We start from the raw sequence: 27,158 nt of genomic DNA on the forward strand, positions 1-27,158 counted from the left end.
GGGTCTTCCAAATGGACAATGACCCCAAGCATACTTCCAAAGTTGTGGCAAAATGGCTTAAGGACAACAAAGTCAAGGTTTTGGAGTGGCCATCACGAAGCCCTGACCTCAATCCTATAGAACATTTGTGGGCAGAACTGAAAAAGCGTGTGCGAGCAAGGAGGCCTACAAACCTGACTCAGTTACACCAGCTCTGTCAGGAGGAATGGGCCAACACAACTTATTGTGGGAAGCTTGTGGAAGGCTACCTGAAACGTTTGACCCAAGTTAAACAATTTAAAGGCAATGCTACCAAATACTAATTGAGTGTATGTAAACTTCTCACCCACTGGGAATGTGATGAAAGAAATAAAAGCTGAAAGAAATAATTCTCTCTACTATTATTCTGACATTTCACATTCTTAAAATAAAGTGGTGCTCCTAGCTGACCTAAAACAGGGATTTTTACTAGGATTAAATGTCAGGAATTGTGAAAAACTAGTTTAAATGTATTTGGCTAAGGTGTATGTAAACGTCCGACTTCAACTGTAGGCATTACAGACTGGGTCAGGGAGAAGTTGAAAATGTCAGTAAAGACACTTGCCAGCTGGTTAGAGCATCCTGGTAATCCATCTGGCTCTGTGGCCTTGTGAATGTTAACCTGTTTAAAGGTCTTACTCACATCGGCTACGGAGAGCGTGATCACACAGTCGTCCGGAACAGCTGGTGCTCTCATGCATGGTTCAGTGTTGCTTGCCTCGAAGCGAGCATAGACTGCATTTAGCTTGTCTGGTAGGTTTGCGTTACTGGGCAGCTCACGGCTGGATTTCCCTTTGTGATCCATGATAGTTTGCAAGCCCTGCCACATCCAAGAAGCATCACAGCCCTTGTAGTAGGATTCAATTTTAGTCCTGTATTGACGCTTTGCCTGTTTGATGCTTTGTCAGAGTGTGTAGCTGGATTTCTTATTAGCGTCCGGATTAGTGTCCCGCTCCTTGAAGCGGGACACTCTAGCCTTTAGCTCAGTGCGGATGTTGCCTGTAATCCATGGCTTCTGGTCGGGATATGTACGTACGATCACTGTGGGTACGATGTCGTAGAGGCACTTATTAATGAAGCCGGTGACTGATGTGATATTCTCCTCAATGCCATGCTGAGTCCCAGAACATATTCCAGTGTGTGCTAGCCAGGCAGTCCTGTAACTAAGGATCCACTTCATCGGACCACTTCTATATTGAGTGCATCACTGGTACTTCCTGTTTGAGTTTTTGCTTGTAAGCAGGAATTAGGACGATATAGTTATGGTCAGATTTGCCAAATGGAGGGCTTTGTACGCAACGCTGTGTGTGGAGTAAAGGTGAGCTATAGTTTTTTCCCCTCTAGTTGCAGATGTGACATGTTGGTAAAAATGAGGTAAAACAGATTTCAGTTTTCCTGCATTAAAGTCCCTGGCCACTAGGAGCGCCGCCTCTGGATGAGCATTTTCTTGGTAACTTATGGCCTTATACAGCTCGTTGGGTGCGGCCTTAGTGCCAGGATCGATTTGTGGTGGTAAATAGATATCTACGAAGAATATAGATAAACGCTCTTGATAAATAGTGTGGTCTACAGCTTATCTTGAGGTACTCTATCTCAGGCGAGCAAAACCTCAAGACTTCTTTAATATTAGAGATTGTGCACCAGCTGTTGTTGACAAAGACACATACACCACCCCCCTGATCTTACTGGAGGCTGCTGTTCTTTCTTTCCGATGCATGGAAAACCCAGCTAACTGTATATTATCCATGTCCTTGTTCTGCCACTACTCAATGAAATATAGGAAATTACAGTTTTTAATGTCCCGTTGATAGGATAGTCTTGAACGGAGCTCATCCAGTTTATTCTCCAGTGATTGCACGTTTGCCAGTAGAATGGAGGGTAAAGGCGGACTATCCACTTGCTGATGCAGTCTCACCATGCATCTGGATCTTCAACCTCTGTAACAACGTCTCCTCTTCATACGAATGCCGGGATATTGGACCTGGTCCGGGAGGAGCAGTACTGTATATCCTTCGCGTCCAACTCATTAAATAAAAAATACTCGTCCAGTTCGAGGTGAGTAATCGCTGTTCTGATGTCCTGCAGCTCTTTTCGGTCATAAGAAACGATGGAAGAAACATTATGTACAATTTTTTTTAAAAATAAAGCGCCTAAAAACACACACAAAATAGCAGAATTGGTCAGCAACCTGTAAAAGAAGGAAGCTTGTACAGAATAAAAATATTCCAAAACATGCATCTTGTTTGCAATAAGGCACTAAAGTAAAACTGCAAAAAATGTGGCAAAGTAATTAACTCTATGTCCTGAATGCAAAGCGTTATGTTTGAGGCAAATCCAACACAACATATCACTGAGTACCACTCTTCATATTTTCAAGCATGGTGGTGGCTGCTTGTCATTGGCAAGTACTAGAGAGTTATTTAGGATAAAACGAAACGGAACAGAGCTAAGTACAGGAAGAATCCTAGAGGAAACCCTGGTTCAGTTTGCTTTCCACCAGACACTGGGAGACAAATTCACCTTTCAGCAGCACAAAAACCTAAAATTCAAGGTCAAATATATACAAGTTGCTTACCAAGACAACATTGAATATTCCCTGGCCTAGTAACAGTTTTGACTTAAATCATCTTGAAAATATATGGCAAAACTTGAAAATGGCTGTCCTACAATGGTCAACAACCAACTAACAGAATTTTTTCAAGAATAATGTGCCAACATTGTAGTATCCAGGTGTGAAAAGCTCGTAGACTCAGATGTAATCGCTGCCAAATGTGATTCTATTGACTCAGGGGTGTGAATACTTATGTAAATTAGATATTTCATTTTCAATAAATGAGCAAAAATGTCAAATATGTTTTCACTTTATCATTATGGGGTATTATGTGTAGATCGGTGAGAAAGAAAATCTATTCATCCATTTTGAATTCAGGCTGTAACATAACACAATGTACAATAAGTTAAGGGGAATGAATACTTTCTGAACATTGGCTTGTAGAAACAGGATTCAAGTAGACAGATTTAATGCCTGGCCAAAATGGAACGTTCTGTCGTTTGATAGCTTCACATTAGAGCAATGCGGGGGAAATGAGAACGTAAATGGCCTTTATTACCTAGTAGAGTTAATAGACCCCATCATATTGCTTGACAAGGTAAGTGTTCGACTTGACAGATGGATATAGATTAATAAAGAAATAAATAGATACACCAAATAGCCAATGCCATTGTCTTTTGTAAAAACAGCTGCAGTTGTAATGCGTAAGTAGCTTTTAATTTCACTTCAGAAAAGTGGTCAGAGCCATTGTGTTGTTGCCAGGTAATTGGGCCATTTCAGCTGTCCCTGAGAAGGAGTTTATGTCATGGCTCTGTAGTGAAAAATCTGTCATGTTTAGAATAAAAGGAGTTGAGAGGCAATGGAGGAGATGGGATTTTTAGCTAGTTACCTTAAAGCTAGAATCCTTAGTTGCTACATCCATCTTTGGATGTAAATATTTATGATATAAACCCATTGATTCTTGAAGAATATAACTTATAAATGCCTCATGAGCTTAGTTCAACTGCCGTACCCCATCAGAACCGAAAATATAAGCTAGTTTTACTACAAAGTGTAAACATCTTAAGTGTAAACAAACACTGTATAGCCTTTCTCCAGCCCCATCCCTTAGCTTTTTAGCGAAACAGCGGCAGAGACCGCGGGGGGAACGCTTTGTTACTGTTTCAATTAAGGATTCTAGCTGAATGAGTTGGCTAGATCAGGGTTATTAAACCGGGGGTCTGTGGAACTCTAGCACTACTGCTGGGGGTCAGCAATTTTTTTTTATACTTGATAAGACAATACGTGGATTTTTTGATGGGGGTCCCTGGGTCACCGGTTTGCCTGGGAGGGGGCAAGAAAAGGTTGGAAGACCCCTGGGCTATATTGAAAGGGTAATGGTGTGAGTGTACACCACTGTCCTTTTGACAGAGTCACAGGGGATGGGAGGTTGGTTCAAATAGTGCCCCCCCGACAGTTCAGAGTAAAGGAAATCTCTGTTGAGGAGATAGTTAGTTGTGGTTCAGTGAAGGGGCCATTAGACCTTATTCAGGCTGGAGTGACAGAGCTGACAGGAACCCTGATTGATGCACCGCTCTGTAACTCCTCTCCTCTCAGACACAGTGGTGTGTATTCTCATGCATACCCGATTTACCACCAACCAAAGACCAGCTTACTTATTAGAACCTTTCAGTTAAATGTAAAATATGATATTACACATTTTACCATTGCCTTTTACGGTTTATGCATTCTCAACTGTAGTCTGAGAAAGTCTTTAGGAGAGTGGGTCAGAGGTGCAGATTGAATGACATGAAATAAATCAGCTAATGTGGGCAACATATTAACATGTACACTCTGAGGTCTGCTTACTCTTCCAGAACTGTGGCAGAGTAACTGACACTAGTGGATGATAGAAGCTCACAGAGAACAGTGCCAAACCCTCTACTCTGGCAAGACTCTGGGGCTCCACACTCAAACCCCAAACTCTTCTCATGCTGGCATGGAGGTGGTGTGGCGGGCACTGGCGCCCAGTGGAGGCTTCTCTCCAGCCCATGACAGTGTGTGCTCAGGGGAATGGTTTTTACACACACTCCCCTCAGGGAAATGTAAAACATGTCTACTGTTCCATGGGTAGTAGGATATGTCTGGCCAGAAGTTGTCATAGCTCTTTCACAAACAGTACTAATCATTGAACAGCTTCAGACCCTTATTCATAAACACTGCTTGCTACAGTAGTAAAACTGCATTTACATTTCTCATGGAATATATTTTCCTGGCGTTTTGAATCTGTGAAGATTCAGAATCAGTACATCAGCCAGTCCCATCCTCCATGTCACCAGTATTTTGCAGAGTCATAGGGGTCTGTCCTTTCTTACCACAGCTCATTCACTCATGACACCGTCAGCAGCATACCACCCTGCATCCCACTGCTGGCTTGCCTCTGAAGCTTAGCAGGGTTGGTCCTGGTCAGTCTCTGAATGGGAGATCCGATGCTGCTGGAAGTGGTGTTGGAGGGCCTGTAGGAAGAATTCTTTCTTCTGGTCTAAAAAAATATCCCAATGCTCCAGGGCAGTGATTGGGGACATTGCGCTTGTAGTGGGCTGTCTTTCGGATGGGACGTTAAACGGGTATCCTGACTCTCTGTGGTCACTAAAGATCCCATGGCACTTATCATAAGAGTAGGGGTGTTAACCCCGGTGTCCTGGCTAAATTCCCCATCTGGCCCTCATACCATCATGGCCACCTATTCATCCCCAGCTTCCAATTGGCTCATTCATCCCCCCTCCTCTCCCCTGTAACTATTCTCCAGGTCGTTGCTGTAAATTAAAATGTGTTCTCAGTCAACTTACCTGGTAAAATAAGGGTAATTAAAAAATAAATAAGATGAGACAGGAAAGGCTTGCAGTGACTGTATTCTTTGGAACCGTATACACATGAGTAAACACCTCAAGAAAATACAGAATAACATCAAGGTACAAGTGTAGCTACAGTAGCCACTGGCAGTTAGCTATATGTAATATCTTAACACAGAAAGCCTTTCTCTTGTGTTTTGGTCAGTTTGTCTCCTGTGCCCTATAAGGACATTTGGAAATTGCATCTGAACCAACATCTGGTAAATAAGAAAACAAGAAACAGATGGAAATATTGCACTAGGCGAGATAACAGGCTATCTGTCTCTGTGTGAGGGATCCCTGATGCTCCACTCTTCCTCTGTCTGAGTAGAGGCATTATCTAGAGCTATAAAACATTCACACAGAGCGAGAGAGCGAGCGAGAACAAGCGAGAGAGAGGGACAGACAGAGCAATGCATACAGAAAGAAAAGGCAGAGAAAGAATGAGAAAATATTTTTTGTAGTACAACCGAAATACTTTTATTTAATGTAGCTTGAATCCAAATTGGTAAAGGAAACAGGGTCATCATCAACATTACATTAAACGTTGGCTGTAATGAGACTTTCCTAATGATGAAGACTATCTGACAAAAAGGTAACATTGCTTTATCTGATATATGTGAAGAATCACTGTACTTTTCCTCCAACAAGCTCTGCCTTATTCTTGTGGGAAACAGTGTTGGAATATGGAGATCCTGCTTCGTCCTTTAGGTCTCCTGTGGGACATTCTTACCTTGTGAGGAATGCGGGTGTTCGGGAGATTGGAACTCTGACAGTTTTACCACCCTTATCTTGCTTGTTCAAATCCTCCTCTACATGTTTCTCTCCTTGTAAATCCACACACATCTTGGAGACATAAAAAGAGCAACACGCTGAGGCAGGCCTTTTGAGAGCTCTGCTAGTTTACTTCAGCCAATAAAAATTGATCGGTTACAGGAAGCCCAATATTTCAAAAATGATGATGAAGACATCAATGTCAGTGTAGTAACTTAGCATCGGCCTCACTCAGTGTCATTGTTTATGGAGATTTTGGAGTCCTTTTTTTTATACGGGGCAACATCGTATTGATAGTTTCAGCATGACAATCAGAAAAATAACATGCATTGTCAATAATAGCAGCAAACTATTGAATTTCACAGCTTGCCAGTGGAGGTTGAGGCAGTCAACAGCAGTTGAAAGAGCAACAAGCCAGATGCATGTCTTTTTATGTGAGGGATGTGTCACCACACTTAGAGGTAGAGGAAATGTCGGATGGCTTTTTTGTAGAGTTTTTAAATATCCGCTTTGGGGCTGTAACTCAGACAGCCATAATTCTGAGCTGAGCATGAAGTCTAGCCTAGCGTGGCAGATTTATTTTCTTAGAGAACTAACAGTGTTTTTTCTTCCTTTCTGATTTGGCTCCTAATTCACTCAGCCTAGTGCCAGCCACAGTTAGAGAGGATGGGGAACACACATACACACACACACACACACGTTTGTTTTACTATCCTTGTGGGGACCAAACAATTGATTCCCATTCAAAATCCTATTTTCCTGAACCCTACTCCTGAACCTAAACCTCAAACACTAATTGTAACCCTAAACCTAACCGCTAAAATAGCATTTTTCCTTGTGGGGACCGGCAAATGTAGTACACTCACTCACTCACTCACTCACTCACTCACTCACTCACTCACTCACTCACTCACTCACTCACTCACTCACTCACTCACTCACTCACTCACTCACTCACTCACTCACTCACTCACTCACTCACTCAGTCACTCACTCACTCACTCACTCACTCACTCACTCACTCACTCACTCACTCACTCACTCACTCACTCAGTCACTCACTCAGTCACTCACTCAGTCACTCACTCAGTCACTCACTCACTCACTCACTCACTCACTCACTCACTCACTTGTCAAAATAATAGGGTTTGGCCTGATTCGTTTACCCCTCACCATAAACCCTGTGTGCTCCAAAAATATATAACATTTGTTTTAGGCAGATTCCATTCCACTTAGCTAGAATTTCACTCACTAAAACATAGCTCCATATCTCATAGTCCAAAAACCAAATTAGCAAATGAAATGAAAAAAAAAATTAATTGAATAGATTAAAAAGCCCTTTGAGGCAAGGAAAGCAGCACATTTGAAACAGTGTGAATGACAGGAAGTGCTGGGGGCCTGTAGACTGCTGCCTCACCGCTAGCCAGGCTCAGCGTATTGATAACGCGGCGCAAAGCTGGAGCAGTGGTGCGTGAAAGAGAGCCAGAGAGCCTCCTCTCGCTGACTGATGACTATCCCCTCCCCTCTTTTAGCCAGAGCAGCAGTGCACAGACAACCGCTTAACATGACCAACATCTCTCCCTGCTGCTGCTACAGTAAGGATGCTCAGTCACATAGAATTGCCGGGATGTAAGACATTCATACAAACAGATACACCATTAGGTGCTATGGGGGTAATATCCTACCCTCCTCTCTCCATCCCTGGTCGAGGGCTTGCTGTCGTGCCCTCCACCCTCCCTGGGTTAAGATGATGGGTTGTTGGAGATGGTGGCCTGGGGGATTGTGGTGGTAGCAGAGAGAGAGGGAGGAAATTGAATGGGCTGAATGGGTTTAATTCATAAAACATGTTATGGGCATTTCAACTTTATTGCTGTCTGTAAGGGGAAAGGAGGGCTGCAAATCAAATGTGCTATAAAGTGAGCTCAGTTCGATGCCATAGAATTGTTGTAATAGAAATACTATGACCAAGGATACCTCAGCACTGCTTAACGGAATGGTATGATGACATCATACGTAATTGAAAGCCATTCAATTAATTGGGACTCTTCAGTCAAGCATGTTTTTTCATACAGTTTCAGCACAGAAGGCCTTTATTTCATAACATTGATCAAACATGTAGGATGGTTGCAATACTAAAGAGTAAGGAAGCATCCATACAGTTGATCTTGCCCCATCTGTCTGTTCCCTTAGCTCCTTCCATGGTTCCCATCATGCACCAGGTCAGCTCCACCATGAAGAGCTTCACATTGTCATGGCCACAGCCTGAGCAGCCCAATGGAATCATCCTGGACTATGAACTGAGGTACTATGAAAAGGTAAGACAACATTTGAATAATTAATGTCTGTAATAAGAACTCAAATACACGAGCAGATCATTATGTCCACCAGAGGCATCTCTTTTACGTTCAATGGAAAGACACCCAGAAGGTTGTCTCTATTGGGTGAATCTTCTGGACGGGTATTGGTCTACCAAGTTTGCTGTGAATATTAGCCTTTATGCCTTTATCCTTTCCCCCATGGGACTCAATATTCATGTGTTATTATACTTGACACGTTTACTCTAATTTTATTGTACCCTCTGATTTTTGAGTCATTCCCCTCGTTACCTTGGCGAGTGTGCATCTGAGAATGCCTTTGCAACCATGATAATTATCCATTAATTGCGTTTAACCGGCGTCTCCTTTGGATGAGCACAGAGCACAGGGTTGCTAGGATACTGGCGTGCTTGGACCTATTTTGTGTGAAAGGTGTCCTCTCAGTCTGGGTCTTTCGCCAACCCTGTCTGACCTGTGGCTCCTCCACACAGCCTTTTTCCCCCTGAGTAGAGGCAGCACACATAGCCTTTCAACTCTATATCATTAGGTAGTAAATATGCATCTTCCCCCATGCTTAGAGAGGGCTGCCCTGTGGTCTCGCTAACCTTATATCCACTCCATTGGCCTAACCTCCCTCTGTCTCTCTCAGCTTCCTCTATATCTCCCCACTTCCTCTTTCTCTCACTCTGTTTTACACTGTTTTTTCATTGTTGTTTCCATTTCCTTTTCATTGTCTCTCTGCCTGCTGCACCTCTACAGTCTTCTGTCCGTATCCTTCTCTGGCTCTCGTATTTTCCTCTCTGATATAGTATGGTCATACCTATGGAGTTCATGGATACGATGTCACTTGTGGTTTCTATTGAAAAGGCTGTGTTGACAGCACTGTACACTCATGAAGCCTGCATTTACTGTAATATTGTATATTATCCAACATAATGCTGTCAAATGTGCTCTTTCAGAGAGTTTGGTCAAAACCCTCTCTGTCCTCTGATGACTTAGTTGTTTTCCTGTTCAATCAGTGAAAGGTTGTTATTAATGAGCACTTCCTATGTCCAGTTCTGAGAGCACAAGAAGATGGAGGCTAGCTGGCCTATTTAAACAGGCTAAGTTGCATTAAAGATATTGAGTGTTCTGTATGTCAAAGACAACTAGCAATTTTAGCATTTTTACTTTTAATGGACGGGGTTGTTTTCATCAGTCTATGTCTATATTTGTGTGTCTGCCTCCATCCCCTAAGCCAGGGATGGGCAACTGGGATGGGAAACCTTTTTGTAGGCCTGCGGACAATCAGCAGGAACAATGCGAAAGTAATTCTGCTTTGAAAGTTGATACATTTGTAACCTCACTTTTGAGAAAATGGCCCTTGAATTTTTTGGTACCTACTGGAGAGCTCTTCTTTGTCTACACCCATTCAGCATCGTTCACACTTTTTTAAGCTTGAGCGCCAACCATCTCTTTAAGGATTCACATGTACTAAACAACCAAAGATTTCAAGACCAAAGGCTGTGAATTTACCAACTACTTCTATCGACAGTTGTCGCAGAGACATCATAAACATTCTATTGAAATAGTTACTTGCAAAAGACAATAGTTACTTGTCTTTTGTTTAGACATGTAGCTAGCTAGGTAAACAATGAACCATAATCCTAACTCATAATGTTACTACCCTGCATGAACCTGCAGGTAGCTAACCAACCAGGTTCAATGTTAGCTAGCTAACATTAGCTAGCTAGCTAACATTAGCTAGCTAGCTAACAGTTCACTTTCTGACAAACTAGAAACATGTAATATCTGAAAATGTTGCTAGCTAGACTCTCTTACCCGTATACATGGATGGACGTTTCTCCCTCTCTGTCACATATGCCATGGTTGCTTTTAGTTTGAAGATGTAATTCGGAGCCTTCTGTGTTCTCTTGTCGACTCCGTCTGCATATTTGCAATCAAACGCAAGAATTTTCTCCATCTCCTTAGCTATCATACTCTACATGGCAGAACTCATCTCTCGGCATGTCAAATCATGGCTAGTGGAAAGCGGCCTTTTTCCATGGCTAAACCAGCTAGGCTCGTAGTTTAACAATTTTATTTGTATTTACAAATGACATACAAGTTTGTTATAAAGAGACATGAAAGATCACATGTCCCAGAAGGCATCTCTGCCAAAAACACGTTTTGATAAAAAAATAAAGTTTACGTTCAAATGTGAAGTAAACTCAAAAATAGAAACGTCCTCTCACTGTCAACTGCGTTTATTTTCAGCAAACTTAACGTGTAAATATTTGTATGAACATAACAAGATTCAACAACTGAGACATTAACTGAACAAGTTCCACAGACATGTGACTAACAGAAATTGAATAATGTGTCCCTGAACAAATGGGGGGAAAGTAACAGTCAGTATCTGGTGTGGCTACCAGCTGCATTAAGTACTGCAGTGCATCTCCTCCTCATGGACTGCACCAGATTTGCCAGTTATTGCTGTGAGATGTTACCCCACTCTTCCACCAAGGCACCTGCAAGTTCCCGTGCATTTCTGGGGGGAATGGCCCTCACCCTCAGATCCAACAGGTCCCAGACGTGCTCAATGGGATTGAGATCCGGGCTCTTCGCTGGCCATGGCAGAACACTGACATTCCTGTCTTGCAGGAAATTCCGCATAGAACGAGCAGTATGGCTGGTGGCATTGTCATGCTGGATGGTCATGTCAGGATGAGCCTGCAGGAAGGGTTCCACATGAGGGAGGAGGATGTCTTCCCTGTAATGCACAGTGTTGAGATTGCCTGCAATGACAACAAGCTCAGTCCGATGATGCTGTGACACACCGCCCCAGACCATGACGGACCCTTCACCTCCAAGTCAATCCTGCTCCAGAGTACAGGCCTCGGTGTAACGCTCATTCCTTCGACGATAAACGCGAATCCGACCGTCACCCCTGGTGTGACAAAACCGCGACTCCTCAGTGAAGAGCACTTTTTGCCAGTCCTGTCTGGTCCAGCGACAGTGGGTTTGTGCCCATAGGCGGCGATGTTGCCGGTGATGTCTGGTGAGGACCTGCCTTACAACATGCCTACAAGCTCTCAGTCCAGCCTCTCTCAGCCTATTGCGTACAATCTGAGCACTGATGGAGGGATTGTGCGATCCTGGTTTAACTCGTGCAGTTGTTGTTGCCATCCTGTACCTGTCCTGCAGGTGTGATGTTCGGATGTACCGATCCTGTGCAGGTGTTGTTACACGTGGTCTGCCACTGCGAGGACAATCAATTGTCCATCCTGTCACCCTGTAGTGCTGTCTTAGGCATCTCACAGTACGGACATTGCAATTTATTGCCCTGGCCACATCTGTAGTCCTCATGCCTCCTTGTAGCATGCCTAAGGCACGTTCACGCAGATGAGCATGGACCTGGGCATCTTTCTTTTGGTGTTTTTCAGAGTCAGTAGAAAGGCACTTTAGTGTCCTAAGTTTTCACAACTGTGACCTTAATTGCCTACCGTCTGTAAGCTGTTAGTTTCTTAACGACCGTTCCACAGGTGCATGTTCATTAATTGTTTAGGGTTCATTGAACAAGCATGGGAGCATGGGTACAGTGTTTAAACCCTGCACAATGAAGATCTGTGGGGTTATTTGGATTTTTATTAATTATCTTTGGAAGATAGGGTCCTGAAAGTGCCGTTTCTTTTTTTGCTGAGTTTAGCTATGCACAACATACACCTAGTTTCCTGAAACGAGTCAAATATTTCAATATAAAGACATACCTTTTTCATCACAGTGGAAGTCACAGGTTTGTTTGAGGTGGTTCTGTACCGTGTTTCATTTCAGGACTCCCACAGTGGTTCCATAGACACAACATAGTGTTGAACAAACGAATTTCCTCAGAGAGACAATAGTAATATCGTGGAGATAGGGATAGGGATATTTACCTGGACCGCAGCTCTATTTCAAAGAAGAGATGAGGAGAACCAGAGTCCTCAGGGTGGAGAGTCAGAAAAGATGGCCCCACACACACAACGGAAGGAGAATAATACATCCTACTATTACCCCAGGACCAGGTTACACTCCCCCACGGAAAATAATGGAGAGAATTCTGGATAAAATTGCAGGAATATGAGTCTGAACGCTTTGTTCTATTTCCATACTTGTTTTATCTACCTGGTCTGCCTAATATGATGGCTTTATCACCTCTGTCTGGGCAACAGCAAAATGTGTCAGAGCTAAAAGTAAAGATGATTGAAAGTTATTTTTGAAATCATGAAGTCATCAGAGTCCCACCGTAGTGTATGATGCTTTGCGGATTACTACATATCTTTCATACAAAAAAAACACAGCCCTCGAATAGGGTTCATGCTTGTTGAAATTGATAATTATGTATGGAGGGCCAGTGTAACACGCTGTTTCCTGTCCTGCCACTGTCTTCCTAGTTTCACCACCCCCCCCCCCCCCCATCCAGCATTTCTGTGTTTAATGCCAGTCACTCAGCTGCACTCTCCAGGGAATGTCTGGAGCCATGGGGTTGGTTTAGATTTGGGATCGGGCCTGGATTGCACCAATTGGCCAATGAAAGCAGATATAAAATCTCTATTCTACCGAAGGTCTTTTTCTTCCTCCTGCTCTGTGCAGACAATGAAGAAGAGGTGGGTTCCCGATGGGACAGCACATTGATAATGTCAGCACTCCCTGTCACAATATCCTATTATGTAATGCTCTACTCGGTCCGAGTACAAACCCCATTCCGCATTCTTCGCATGTGTGAGGAGAATTCCATTTGCTAGCCTTTGCTGAGGTAGTGGATTTCATCTTGGCCTTCTTGCTGAGCGTCAAAGCTGGTGTGATGATAAGCACTGAGAATATTGGCGTGATGGCAAGGTGGATTCTGCTATTGAAATTGAAATGGCAAGGGCCAACGAGGCATATTTCATCCGTCAGCTTTGACTGAAGTGCCACGGAACACTGCCAGGCTGAACATTGCCAGGCTGAACATTGCCAGGCTGAACACTGCTAGGCTGTTGAGAGTTAAGTTCACAGTCCCCCTCCGCAGCTCTGGGAGACTCCACCCCTCACAAATCTTTAAGAAGGCCAGGCGGGGATAAGGCCAGGGGAGGATGGGTTGGGGCTTCAGAGGGATGGAATTGGGAGTGGTTGTAAAGGGCGGTTCACTGGGTATTTCTGGGGAAGAGAGATAAGTGGCCTTGGGCATTTAAGGAATTCCAGGCATTATACAAAGTCCCCCATATCTAATTCTGCACTGGACCTTGTCATTTAGGCAGTGCATGCGCTGAGCGAGGAAGCAGCTATATTTCAGGGGTGAAGTTGCATCTAATTTCTGCTCAGTGTTTTTCTTCTGATAGAGGAAGGTCAGAGCCTCCATTAGCTGAGGAGTGTTACCTTCCTTCCTCTGTCTCTCTCTGTCTCTGTGGGTTGGCTGTTTTTGTGTGTCTGCACACACTTTTCCTTTTATAAATTACCACCATGGAGGATACTTACAGTTTGTATGGTCCAGATACTAAAAATGTGTCCAGTCTTTATACAAACCAGCAGACCTAACCTGCCACATACCAAGTCACACATTCTCACTAAACACTTACTAAACACATGCTGAACATGTACATGTGTTCAGTAAAAAGATGAGCATACAATCCACCTCTCACACAATATATTTTCTCCCTGTATCCCTTGACTCTGGTCTGATGCGAACCTGGACATGTCTCAGTGTTTTTCCACCTCCTGCTCCTGTTTGCTCTCATCCCTCCACAGAGGAAAGAGTCTGGAAAGAGAGACAGACAGAGAGGGATTAAAGCAAACAGAGAAAGAAAAGCAAATGCCATGAGCTCTCTAAGTACACACAATGCCAGTGAAAAGGTGTGTTGTGATGAGCCAACGATCTGAATTGAGAGATTTGTGTGGCAACTCTGGTTGATGATTGATGATGAATACGTCTATGCATGGATTCTAAAACCAGGATCAGCTACCGATATGCTGCACATGATGAAAGATCTAATATGGGGATGTTGTTTGGAACTCTTTTTTTCTCAACACCTCACTCATTGCTCGATGTCCCTATTTCTGGTTTTATGTGACCAAATTAAAAGAGTTATAAAGTTCTATAGTGTATGTATGTGAAAAGCCTAATTCCCCTCTATGGCTGTATAAAGATTACAACAGTGGAGGCCAATGTGGATATCCACCATCCAGTATAATCTCATACACAAACATAAAGAGGAATAAGGGCCATTTTGTTATCTAAGCCCACAGGGCAGTATGTAGTGTGTATTAGGATTAGGGGTTGACTCGAGTTGTTACTCCACTGCCTAAAGGCTGCAGGCCCAGTGTGATGAACAGATGTAATATTCTCTAGCTCTCTTTCTCGATCTCTCCCTGATTGTTACAGGACCACACTGAGTTGAATTCAACCATGGTGCGGAGCCAGACCAACACTGCCCGTGTGGAGGGCCTGAGGCCAAGCATCATGTACGTGGTACAGGTCCGTGCCAGGACGGTGGCAGGCTTCGGCAAATACAGCAGCAAGCAGTGCTTCCAAACCCTGACAGATGGTATGCTCCGTGTGCGTGTGTGTGTGACCGCCATGCGGGTCTTTGTGTCTATGGACTGGGTGTGGGAGATTGGATATAGTAATAACTTCAAACATTAACTATCATTACTGCAATACATTTGTGTGTCGACGCAGAGCAGGTGGTGAATTGTTTTTATTAAACAGTTATTCCCTTGATATTAGGATTTATTTTTAATATACATATTCCAAAGTCAATGTCTGGATTAAAGTAGTTCCTTCTAGAGCCATGTATCCGCAGTGCCTTCAGAAATTATTCACACCCCTTGATTTTTTCCACATATAGTTGTGTTATAAAGTGGGATTAAAATGGATTTAATTGTAATTTTTTTGTCAACGATCTACACAAAATACTTTGTAATGTCAAAGTGGAATAATATTTCATCATCATTTAAAAAAAGGTGTCAAGTTGGTTGTTGATCTTTGCTAGACAGCCATTTTCAAGTCTTTTCAAGCCGATTTAAGTCAAAACTGTAAAACTGTAAAACTGTAGGCCACTCAGGAAAATTTAATGTCATCTTGGTAAGTAACTCCAGTGTAGATTTGAGTATTAGCTTATTGTCCTGCTGAAATGTGAATTTGTCTCCCAGTGTCTGTTAGAAAGCAGACTGAACCAGGTGCTTAGCTCTAGAACTTTTCTTTTTATCCCAAAAAAACTCCCTAGTTCTTGCTGATGACAAGTATACCCATAACATGATGCAGCCACCACCATTCTTGAAAATATGAAAAGTGGTTCTCAGTTATGTGTTTTGTTGGATTTGCTCCAAACATAATGCATTGTGTTCAGGACAAAAAAGTGAATTTCTTTGCCACATATTTTGCAGTTTTACTTATTGCAAACAGGATGCATGTTTTGGAATATATATATTTTTTGTACAGGCCTTCTTTTCACTCTGTCATTTAGGTATTATGGAGTAACTACAATGTTGTTGTTTTATCCTATCACAGCCATTAAACTCTGTAACTGGTTTAAAATCACTTTTGGCCTCATGGTGAAATCCTTGAGCAGATTCCTTCCTCTCTGTCAACTGAGTTAGAAAGGACTCCTGTATCTTTGTAGTGACTGGGTGTATTGATACACGATCCAAAGTTTAATAAATTCACCATGCTCAAAGGGATATTCAATGTCTGCTTTTGTATAGTCGATACTATCTGACTTGTTAAGCACATTTTTACTCATTAACTTATTTAGGCTTGCCATAACAAAGGGATTGACTACTTATTGACTCAAGACAATTCAGCTTTTCATTTTGATTAATTTGTAAACATTTCTAAAAACATAATTCCACTTTGACATTATGGGGAATTGAGTGTAGATCAGTGCCAAAATCTAAATTGAATCCATTTTAAATTCAGGCTGTAACACAACGAAATGTGGAAAAGTCAAGGGGTGTGAATAAATTATGAAGGCACTGTAGAAAATAAATATATGGCTCTGACTAATTCCATTTGTTCGGGGAAATTGCACATTTGAGGTGTTAGCCATAGTGAGTCTTTGCAGGTGGCACAGCTGCATGGTGTAGTGGAGGAAAGCAGCCAACAGAGAGCCCCTGCATGCTCACAGTGTGGTGTAGCTCATTAAGGGATCTCTAGCAGCAGCGCCTGCCGAAGTCTTGGGGTTGCAGCAGCATCCGTTCCCCCCCAAAACAGTTGAGTCATCAGTCTTAGAAAAGTTGTCTGGTCATGAGACTATAAAACTCTGAACCCAATAAAAAGTTAACAAAATAAAGCTTTTATGCAAATGTTGCACCAAAATAAGTCTAAAATATTTGTTATCACTAGGAGCTATTTTGAAAGCTTCCACAAAATGGTATAAACAATTATAACCCATATGAAAACTACAGAATATGAAAAAGGGTGCTGTTCATTCAAAACACAATATGAATGGTTATATACATGAATATAGATAAATACTGGAGAATGTGTGATTCTGTTGGAAATGACAGAACAGCAACACATCCTTTTAATCCGATCTATACATATGAAGGTATGGTGTTTCTGTTTACTTTCTTAACTCTCCCTCTGACACGTGATAAAGCATTTGTGTTGAGATTAGCAGGCGTTCTTCTGACTCCTATTGAGTGTGTAAGGGGATTAGCTGTGTCAGGAAGCAATGTGTCACTGAGGGACTGTCTGTCTGCACAGATACTAGCCCACATGTCTATGTGTTTCACAGTAGAGACACTTTTGACACTGTCCCAATACCATTTAACTGTTCCAATACTCCTATTTCTCTTCTCTCCGATCCTTTCCTCTCTTCTCCTCTCACCACTTCACTTTTCACACCTCTTCTCTGACCTCTTTTACCTTGCCTTCAACTCTCTCTATTTCTCTCTCTCTCTCTCTCTCTCTCTCTCTCTCTCTCTCTCTCTCTCTCTCTCTCTCTCTCTCTCTCTCTCTCTCTCTCTCTCTCTCTCTCTCTCTCTCTCTCTCTCTCTCTCTCTCTCTCTCTCTCTCTCTCTCTCTCTCTCTCTCTCTCTCTCTCTCTCTCTCTGTTGTTGCAGATGAGTATAAATCGGAGCTGAGGGAGCAGCTGCCTTTGATTGCAGGCTCAGCGGCTGCAGGAGTGGTCTTCCTTGTATCATTGGTGGCCATCTCCATCGTCTGCAGCAGGTAACCACCATATACCAGGAATATGATCAACGGTTATGCCCCCCCGGAATTAAATGTTAATATTACAAACGTTTAATGCAGTGCCTTAATATTGTCAAATATGGTTACATAACCGTCTTTTGCTGATTCTTTGTTGCAGGAAGAGATCATACATGAAGGAGACTATATACAGTGACAAACTGCAGCACTACAGTACAGGCAGAGGTAAGCATAAAGCTCTCATCCCATCCCACACACACAACACACACCCCCACGGACCCTCCCACTCACACATTCTCCTACCAGTGACTACACCAGAGGCACCACACAACATCTGACTCCCATCATCCCAGTCTGGCCCTTATATAACATCCTGGCTATTTTGACAGATTATCTATTTAAGACACAGCTCGTTACCTATCCTCCTTCATCCCTGCCTACCTATTCCTCTCCAGTACATAGATTCTATACAATGGTGCCGGATGAGTTGAGATATCCTAACACAGTGCTTTAGGATGAGATACACCTTGTAAATGTACTCATTATGAATTTGTATCATGCTCTCTCTCTTTTTCTTTCTTTCTCTCTTCCACTCTCTCTCGCTCTCTCTCTCGCACACACATGTATGCAAGCACACACACACACACACACACACACACACACACACACACACACACACACACACACACACACACACACACACACACACACACACACACACACACACACACACACACACACACACACACACACACACACACACACACACACACACACACACACACACACACACACACACACACACACACACACACACACACACACACACACACGTCTCCTACATACAGTGGGTTCTGGACCTGGACCAGGGCAGTGGTCAGGGAATAGCGTCTAATGTATGTACAAGTTTCACCGTTTTACAGCTAAAATGATCAATATTGGATAACTTGCTGCCAATCGAGTGCCTACATGGCCCTGACCTTTCACAGATCAATCTGTTACCATGGATTCTGAATCCGGCCTAATTAAGGGTGAATTTCCCACGAGTCTTGTTGCCCTGTTCAGTTACTCCTCCCTCTCTCGCTCTCTCCCACTCTCTCTCTCCCTCTCCCTCTCTCTCTCTCTATCTCTCTCTTATGGAGCAGAATGGTTTTACATGGCTTTGTTGTTTATCAAGGGAGCAACAGTAAAAACATGATGTCAATGTCAAGATCCCTCTCTCTCTCTCTCTCTCTCTCTCTCTCTCTCTCTCTCTCTCTCTCTCTCTCTCTCTCTCTCTCTCTCTCTCTCGCTCTCTCTCTCTCTCGCTCTCTATCAGGATTAACAGTCATTCTGTTTGATGGACACTCAGATCAGAGAGGCAGAGAATGTTTACATTTGTATGTATTATTTCTCTCAGCCATCCATAAAAAGATGGTGCCACAGCACAGGTGAAGATAAAATATATAAACTGTTTGTCGTTTAAACAAGACATAAAATTATATGCTGCTGATCATAAATTGAATAGATTCTGCACATGTGGTGTGAAAAGATTTGGCCGCTGTGCAGATAGACTCTTTTAATAGTACAGTCAGTGCAGGTTGCCAAGAAACCCATTATGGGATGGTGAGCTGTTTCTCTTCCCCCGGCGCCTGAGTAAATCCTCTCATTTGAGTGTGTTTGGATTCACTTAATTGTCTATTAAATCTGAGTATCCTATTGGTTCAAAGCAATTAGGACTTTGTCAGAATGAGCCGATCCTGTTCCATTGAGAACCAAGCCTTGATCCCCACAAGAGCCACAGAATAGATGGTCTCAAGTCAACACGTCTAATTGTCCTTTACTTTCAATAGTTCCATTATTCTTCCATTTTTGTAGTGTAGAATATAAGTAGAAAGAGGCAGATATCAGACAAATCTATAGTTAACCTTGACCTTAAACCGGAAACTTTGGCTGGGTTTTCATAATTAAGTTTACTTCATTTTTTTTCTCAATCATAAAAGTGAAATGCACACACACATTTAGGGATTGCTTTGCAGGTGCATAGGAAATGTTAAATAACAGTTTGACGAAACATAGAAGCTATGACGAAGGCTGTGAGGCCAAAATGTTGGCACAAAATACTGATACTGTGCAAGTGCAGTGTGTGGGATCTTATTTATTTCTCTCTGAATCTTAAAATTGGATGTCTACTGCAGGAGGTGATATTTCCTGGAATTTTTCATCTTAGTGTGTGTTATGACGCGTTTCCCTCTCTTACGTTGCAATGTTTGGAGTCACTCTAATCATCTTATATGTCCCTGGGATCAAAAACATTGTTTGGTCTGCTCGTCTTCTGCTTGGTTACCAGGGACTTTGTCCAACTTGCTTAGAGGTAAAAGAAACCAATCTAATAATTTGATCAGCAAAATATCAAGGGGATGTCTGAGGACAGTTTTGTTTACAGAAATACATATCATCACAGTTCAAATGGAGGCACCAGTGTGTAAGCACCAACATTCAAGCCAAATCTATTTGTGATTTTGATGCACTGTTAGGCTTGATTTTTCTTTGGCAAATCAGATCATGCCTTCATTTTGCTCCTCCCCTCCTATAGCCAGAAACTTAAATAGGAAGTACCTGTGGTAAGGACTGTTCAATGTTGGTCTGACCAATCAGAATCTTCAAGATTATTTTGATCACGAGTACTGGGAATTGTTCTGGGCTGCCTCTGAGAATAGTATTGACGTATACACTGACTCAGTGACTGAGTTCATCAGGAAGTGCATAGAGGATGTTTTTCCCACTCTGATGATTAGAACTTATACAAACCAAAAACCGTGGATAAATGGTTGCATTCGCGCAAAACTGAAAGCACGAACCACTGCATTTAACCATGGCAAGGTGACTGGAAACATGGACGTGTACGAACAGACCAGCTATGCCCTCCGTAAGGCAATCGAAGAGGCAAAACAACAATACAGGGACAAAGTGGAGTCGCAATTCAACGGATCAGACATGAGATGTATGTGGCAGGGACTCCAGACAATCACAGATTATAAATCGGTGCCACACCAATGCCTCGCTCCCGGACAAGCTAAACACCTTCTTTGCCCGCTTCGGGGAAACACAGAGCCGCCTTCACGGGACTTACTGCATGTACCGCTTTTCAAGGAACCAAAGTCGCTTTACAATTGTAGAAATGAAAAGAAAAACTTGAGTAAAAGTTAAGATACCGTAATACAAAATGACTCAAGTAAAAGTGAAAGTAGCCCAGTAAAATACTACTTCAGTAAAAGTCTAAAAGTATCAGATTTAAAATGTACAAAGTAAAAGGAAATACTATACATCAAATTCCTTATATTTAGCAAACCAGATGGCACAATTTCCTTTTTTATGACTTTTTTTTGACAGCCAAGGACACACTCCAACACTCCAACATAATTTACAAAGGAAGCATTTATGTTTAGTGAGTCCACCAGATCAGAGGCAGTAGGGATGACCAGGAACGTTCTCTTGATAAGTGTGTGAATTGGACCTTTTTCCTGTACTGCTAAGCATTCAAATTGTAACTAGTACTTTGGGTGTCTGCGGAAAATGTATGGGGTAAAAAGTAAAAAGTAAAAGTTGGCAAAAATATAAATAGTAAAGTACTGTAGTGGTCTGGGTGTAGCTGGTGCAGAGGAGTCAGGCGCAGGACAGCAGAGATGAGTAACACAAGTAACTTTACTCAAAATTTCCAATAACATGTCGTAATACCAAATACAAAAATACAAAAACCATGGGGAAAACAGAGGGTTTTAAATAATGAACATGTAATTGGGGAATTGAAACCAGGTGTGTAAAACAAAGACAAAACAAATGGAAAATCAAAAGTGGATCGGCGATAGCTAGAAGGCCGGTGACGTCGACCGTCGACCGCCGCCCGAACAAGGAGAGGGACCGACTTCGGCGGAAGTCGTGACATGTACAGATACCCCAAAAAACAACTTAAGTAATACTTTCAAGTATTTTTACTTAAGTACTTTACACCACTGCTGCTCGGTATGGTGAAGAGAGGAGTGTCTTAGTAGTGTATTTCTTTGCTTGTATGTGTATGTGTGTGTGTGTGTGGGGGGGGGGGGGACTTAAGGGCAGGCCTTGTCAAAGAGGTGGGGCTTTAGGAGGGACTGAAAGGCAGTGATGGCCTCTGAGTCATGGATGGCTGGAGGGAGATTCAGAGCCTATGAGCAACCCTGGAGAAGGCCCTGTCGCGGAAGCTCTGGAGCTTCGACCTGGGGATAACAAGGTGGAATGGAGTGTGCGTGTTGGTTGGTAGGGGAGAAAGAGGTCTGAGAGGTAAGTGGGGGGCAAGGTGGTGAAGGCTTTGTAGTTTAGAAGGAGGATCTTGTAATCAATGTGTTGGGAGACAGTGGAGTTCACGGAGGACAGGGGGGGATGTGCTACCAGGTCTTAGTGTGGATGAGGAGTCGAACTGCAGAATTGTAACCCTCCATTTGGAGATTATGGTGGGAGCTTGAGTTGATGCGGGAGAGAAGTGAGTTGCAGTAGTCAAGATGGAAGGAGATTAATGCATGTATGAGGGTTTTAGCGGTTTCAACCCAACGCATCACCAGGGGCACACTGCCTGCCCTCAAGGACATCAGCAACAGCATCCAGTGTCACAGGAAGGCGAAGAAGATCATCAAGGACCTCAGCAGTCTGAGCCACGGCCTGTTCACCCCGCTACCATCTAGAAGGCGGAGACAGTACAGGTCCATCAAAGCTGGGCAGAGAGACTGAAAAAACTACTTTCATCTCCAGGCCATCAGACTGCTAAATAGTCACCGTTAGCCGGCCTCCGCCCAGTACCCTGTCCTAAACTTAGTCACTGTCACTTGCCGGCTACCGTCCGGCATTCTACCCTGCACCTTAGAGACTGCTGGCCTATGTACATAATAATTGAACACTGGTCACTAATTATGTTTACATACTGTTTTACATGCTTCATATATATAGTGTTTTCGGAAAGTATTCAGACCCCTTGACATTTTGATACGTTACAGCCTTATTTTAAAATTAATTAAATACATTTTTTCCTCCTCAATCTACACATAATACACCATAATAACAAAGCAAAAACAGGTTTTTAGATTGTTTTGCAAATGTATTACAAATTAAAAAACAGAAATACCTTACTTACGTAAGTATTCAGACCCTTTGCTATGAGACTCGCAATTGAGCTCAGGTGCATCCTGTTTCGATTGATCATCCTTGATTGGAGTCCACTTGTGCTAAATTAAATTGATTGGACATGATTTGGAAAGGCACACACCTGTCTATATGAGGTCCCACAGTTGACAGTGCATGTCAGAGCGAAAACCAAGCCATGAGGTTGAAGAAATTGTCCGTAGAGCCCCGAGACAGGATTTTTTTGTGGAGTCACAGATCTGGGGAAGGGTACCAAAACATTTCTGCAGCATTGAAGGTCCCCAAGAACACAGTAGCCTCCATCATTCTTAAATGGAAGAAGTTTGGAACCACCAAAACTCTTGCTAGCGCTGGCCGCCCAGCCAGACTGAGCATTCGGGGGAGAAGGGCCTTGGTCAGGGAGGTGACCAAGAACCCAATGAGAGAACCTTCCAGAAGGACAACCATCTATTAGCACTCCACAAATCAGGCCTTTATTGTAGAGTGGCCAGACAGAAGCCACTCCTCAGTAAAAGGCACATGACAGCCCGTTTGGAGTTTGCCAAAAGTCACCTAAAGGATTCTCAGACCATCAGAAACAAGTCTGGTCTGATGAAACCAAGATTGAACCCTCTGTCAAACATCACATCTGGAGGAAACCTGGCACCATCCCTACGGTGAAGCATGGTGGTGGAAGCATCATGCTGTGGAGATGTTTTTCAGTGGCAGGGACTGGGAGACTAGTCAGGATTGAGGGAGGGATGAATGGAACAATGTACAGAGAGATCCTTGATGAAAACCTGCTCCAGAGCGCTCAGGACCTCAGACTGGGGCAAAGGTTCACCTTCCAACAGGACAACAACCCTAAGCACACAGCCAAGGCAACCCAGGAGTGGCTTCGGGACAAGTGTCTGAATGTCCTTAAGTGGCTCAAACAGAGCCCAGACTTGAACCCGATCGAACATCTCTGGAGAGACCTGAAAATAGCTGTGCAGCGACACTCCCCATCCAACCTGACAGAGCTTGAGAGGATCTGCAGAAATGAATGGGAGAAACTCCCCAAATACAGGTGTTCCAAGCTTGTAGCGTGATACCCAACCTGAAAAAAAAAATAAAAAATAATAATAAAAAAATAAAAAAAATAAAAAAAGATGGCGCCGACCGAGATGGCCGCCTCGCTTCGCGTTCCTTGGAAAATATGCAGTATTTTGTTTTTTTATGTGTTATTTCTTACATCGGTACCCCAGGTAATCTTAGGTTTCATTACATACAGTCGGGAGGAACTACTGAATATACGATTAACGTCAACTCACCATCGTTATAACCAGGAATATGACTTTCCCGAAACGGATCCAGTGTTTTGCCTTCCACCCAATACAATGGATCTGATCCCAGCCGGGGACCCTATGCGACGCCGTAAAAGGGGCAAACGTAGCGGTCTCTTGGTCAGGCTTCGGAGACGGGCACATCGCGCTCCACTCCCTAGCATACTACTCGCCAATGTCCAGTCTCTTGACAATAAGGTTGATGAAATCCGAGCACGGGTAACATTCCAGAGAGACATCAGGGATTGCAACGTGCTCTGCTTCACGGAAACATGGCTAACTCAAGAGACGCTAACGGAGTCGGTGCAGCCAGCTGGTTTCTTCACGCATCGCGCCGACAGAAACATACATCTTTCTGGTAAGAAGAGGGGCGGGGGGGTATGCCTTATGATTAACGAGACGTGGTGTGATCATCATAACAACACACAGGAACTCAAGTCATTCTGTTCACCTGATCTAGAACTCCTCACAATCAAATGTCGACCGCATTATCTACCAAGGGAATTCTCTTCGATCATAATCACAGCCGTATATATTCCCCCCCAAGCAGACACATCGATGGCCCTGAACGAACTTTATCTGACTCTTTGTAAACTGGAAACCACACACCCTGAGGCTGCATTCATCGTAGCTGGGGATTTTAACAAGGCTAATCTAAAAACAAAACTCCCTAAATTCTATCAGCATATCGATTGTGCTACCAGGGCTGGTAAAACCCTGGATCATTGTTATACTAACTTCCGCGACGCATATAAGGCCCTCCCCCGCCCTCCTTTCGGAAAAGCTGACCACGACTCCATTTTGTTGATTCCAGCCTACAAACAGAAACTAAAACAACAAGCTCCCGCGCTCAGGTCTGTTCAACGCTGGTCCGACCAATCTGATTCCACGCTTCAAGACTGCTTCGATCACGCGGATTGGAATATGTTCCGCATTGCGTCCAACAACAACATGGACGAATATGCTGATTCGGTGAGCGAGTTCATTAGGAAGTGCATTGACGATGTCGTACCCACAGCAACGATTAAAACATTCCCAAACCAGAAACCGTGGATTGATGGCAGCATTCGCGTGAAACTGAAAGCGCGAACCACTGCTTTTAACCAGGGCAAGGTGACCGGAAACATGACCGAATACAAACAGTGTAGCTATTCTCTCCGCAAGGCAATCAAACAGGCTAAGTCCCAGTACAGAGACAAAATAGAGTCGCAATTCAACAGCTCAGACACAAGAGGTATGTGGCAGGGTCTACAGTCTATCACGGATTACAAAAAGAAAACCAGCCCCGTCGCGGACCAGGATGTCTTGCTCCCAGACAGGCTAAATAACTTTTTTGCCCGCTTTGAGGACAATACAGTGCCACTGACACGGCCCGCTACCAAAACCTGCGGGCTCTCCTTCACTGCAGCCGAGGTGAGTAAAACATTTAAACGTGTTAACCCTCGCAAGGCTGCAGGCCCAGACGGCATTCCCAGCCGCGTCCTCAGAGCATGCGCAGACCAGCTGGCTGGTGTGTTTACGGACATATTCAATCAATCCTTATCCCAGTCTGCTGTTCCCACATGCTTCAAGAGGGCCACCATTGTTCCTGTTCCCAAGAAAGCTAAGGTAACTGAGCTAAACGACTACCGCCCCGTAGCACTCACTTCCGTCATCATGAAGTGCTTTGAGAGACTAGTCAAGGACCATATCACCTCCACCCTACCGGACACCCTAGACCCACTCCAATTTGCTTATCGACCCAATAGGTCCACAGACGATGCAATCGCAACCACACTGCACACTGCCCTAACCCATCTGGACAAGAGGAATACCTATGTGAGAATGCTGTTCATCGATTACAGCTCAGCATTTAACACCATAGTACCCTCCAAACTCGTCATCAAGCTCGAGACCCTGGGTCTCGACCCCGCCCTGTGCAACTGGGTCCTGGACTTCCTGACGGGCCGCCCCCAGGTGGTGAGGGTAGGTAACAACATCTCCACCCCGCTGATCCTCAACACTGGGGCCCCACAAGGGTGCGTTCTGAGCCCTCTCCTGTACTCCCTGTTCACCCACGACTGCGTGGCCATGCACGCCTCCAACTCAATCATCAAGTTTGCGGATGACACTACAGTGGTAGGCTTGATTACCAACAACGACGAGACGGCCTACAGGGAGGAGGTGAGGGCCCTCGGAGTGTGGTGTCAGGAAAATAACCTCACACTCAACGTCAACAAAACATGATGATTGTGGACTTCAGGAAACAGCAGAGGGAGCACCCCCCTATCCACATCGACGGGTCAGTAGTGGAGAAGGTGGAAAGTTTTAAGTTCCTCGGTGTACACATCACGGACAAACTGAATTGGTCCACCCACACAGACAGCGTTGTGAAGAAGGCGCAGCAGCGCCTCTTCAACCTCAGGAGGCTGAAGAAATTCGGCTTGTCACCAAAAGCACTCACAAACTTCTACAGATGCACAATCGAGAGCATCCTGTCGGGCTGTATCACCGCCTGGTACGGCAACTGCTCCGCCCACAACCGTAAGGCTCTCCAGAGGGTAGTGAGGTCTGCAGAACGCATCACCGGGGGCAAACTACCTGCCCTCCAGGACACCTACACCACCCGATGTCACAGGAAGGCCATAAAGATCATCAAGGACAACAACCACCCAAGCCACTGCCTGTTCACCCCGCTATCATCCAGAAGGCGAGGTCAGTACAGGTGCATCAAAGCAGGGACCGAGAGACTGAAAAACAGCTTCTATCTCAAGGCCATCAGACTGTTAAACAGCCACCACTAACATTTAGCGGCCGCTGCCAACATACTGACTCAACTCCAGCCACTTTAAAAATGGGAATTGATGGAAATTATGTAAAAATGTACCACTAGCCACTTTAAACAATGCCACTTAATATAATGTTTACATACCCTACATTACCCATCTCATATGTATATGTATATACTGTACTCTATATCATCTACTGCATCTTGCCATCTTTATGTAATACATGTACCACTAGCCACTTTAAACTATGCCACTTAAT

General features: G+C 43.7%; 1 protein-coding gene across 2 annotated transcripts in view; it reads left to right on the plus strand.

Moving 5' to 3' along the window:
- Positions 1-27,158, plus strand: part of LOC139541128 (ephrin type-B receptor 1-like) — a 202,818-nt gene that overhangs the window by 150,936 nt on the left and 24,724 nt on the right. For both annotated transcript variants that reach the window (XM_071345388.1, XM_071345389.1), the window contains 4 exons: positions 8,404-8,528; positions 14,908-15,070; positions 17,592-17,700; positions 17,840-17,904. In XM_071345388.1, coding sequence (XP_071201489.1) covers positions 8,404-8,528; positions 14,908-15,070; positions 17,592-17,700; positions 17,840-17,904 — 462 coding nt within the window. The remainder of the gene's footprint in view (positions 1-8,403; positions 8,529-14,907; positions 15,071-17,591; positions 17,701-17,839; positions 17,905-27,158) is intronic.

The sequence above is a fragment of the Salvelinus alpinus genome, chromosome 16, assembly GCF_045679555.1.
Source record: "Salvelinus alpinus chromosome 16, SLU_Salpinus.1, whole genome shotgun sequence".
NCBI classification, from domain to species: domain Eukaryota; kingdom Metazoa; phylum Chordata; class Actinopteri; order Salmoniformes; family Salmonidae; genus Salvelinus; species Salvelinus alpinus.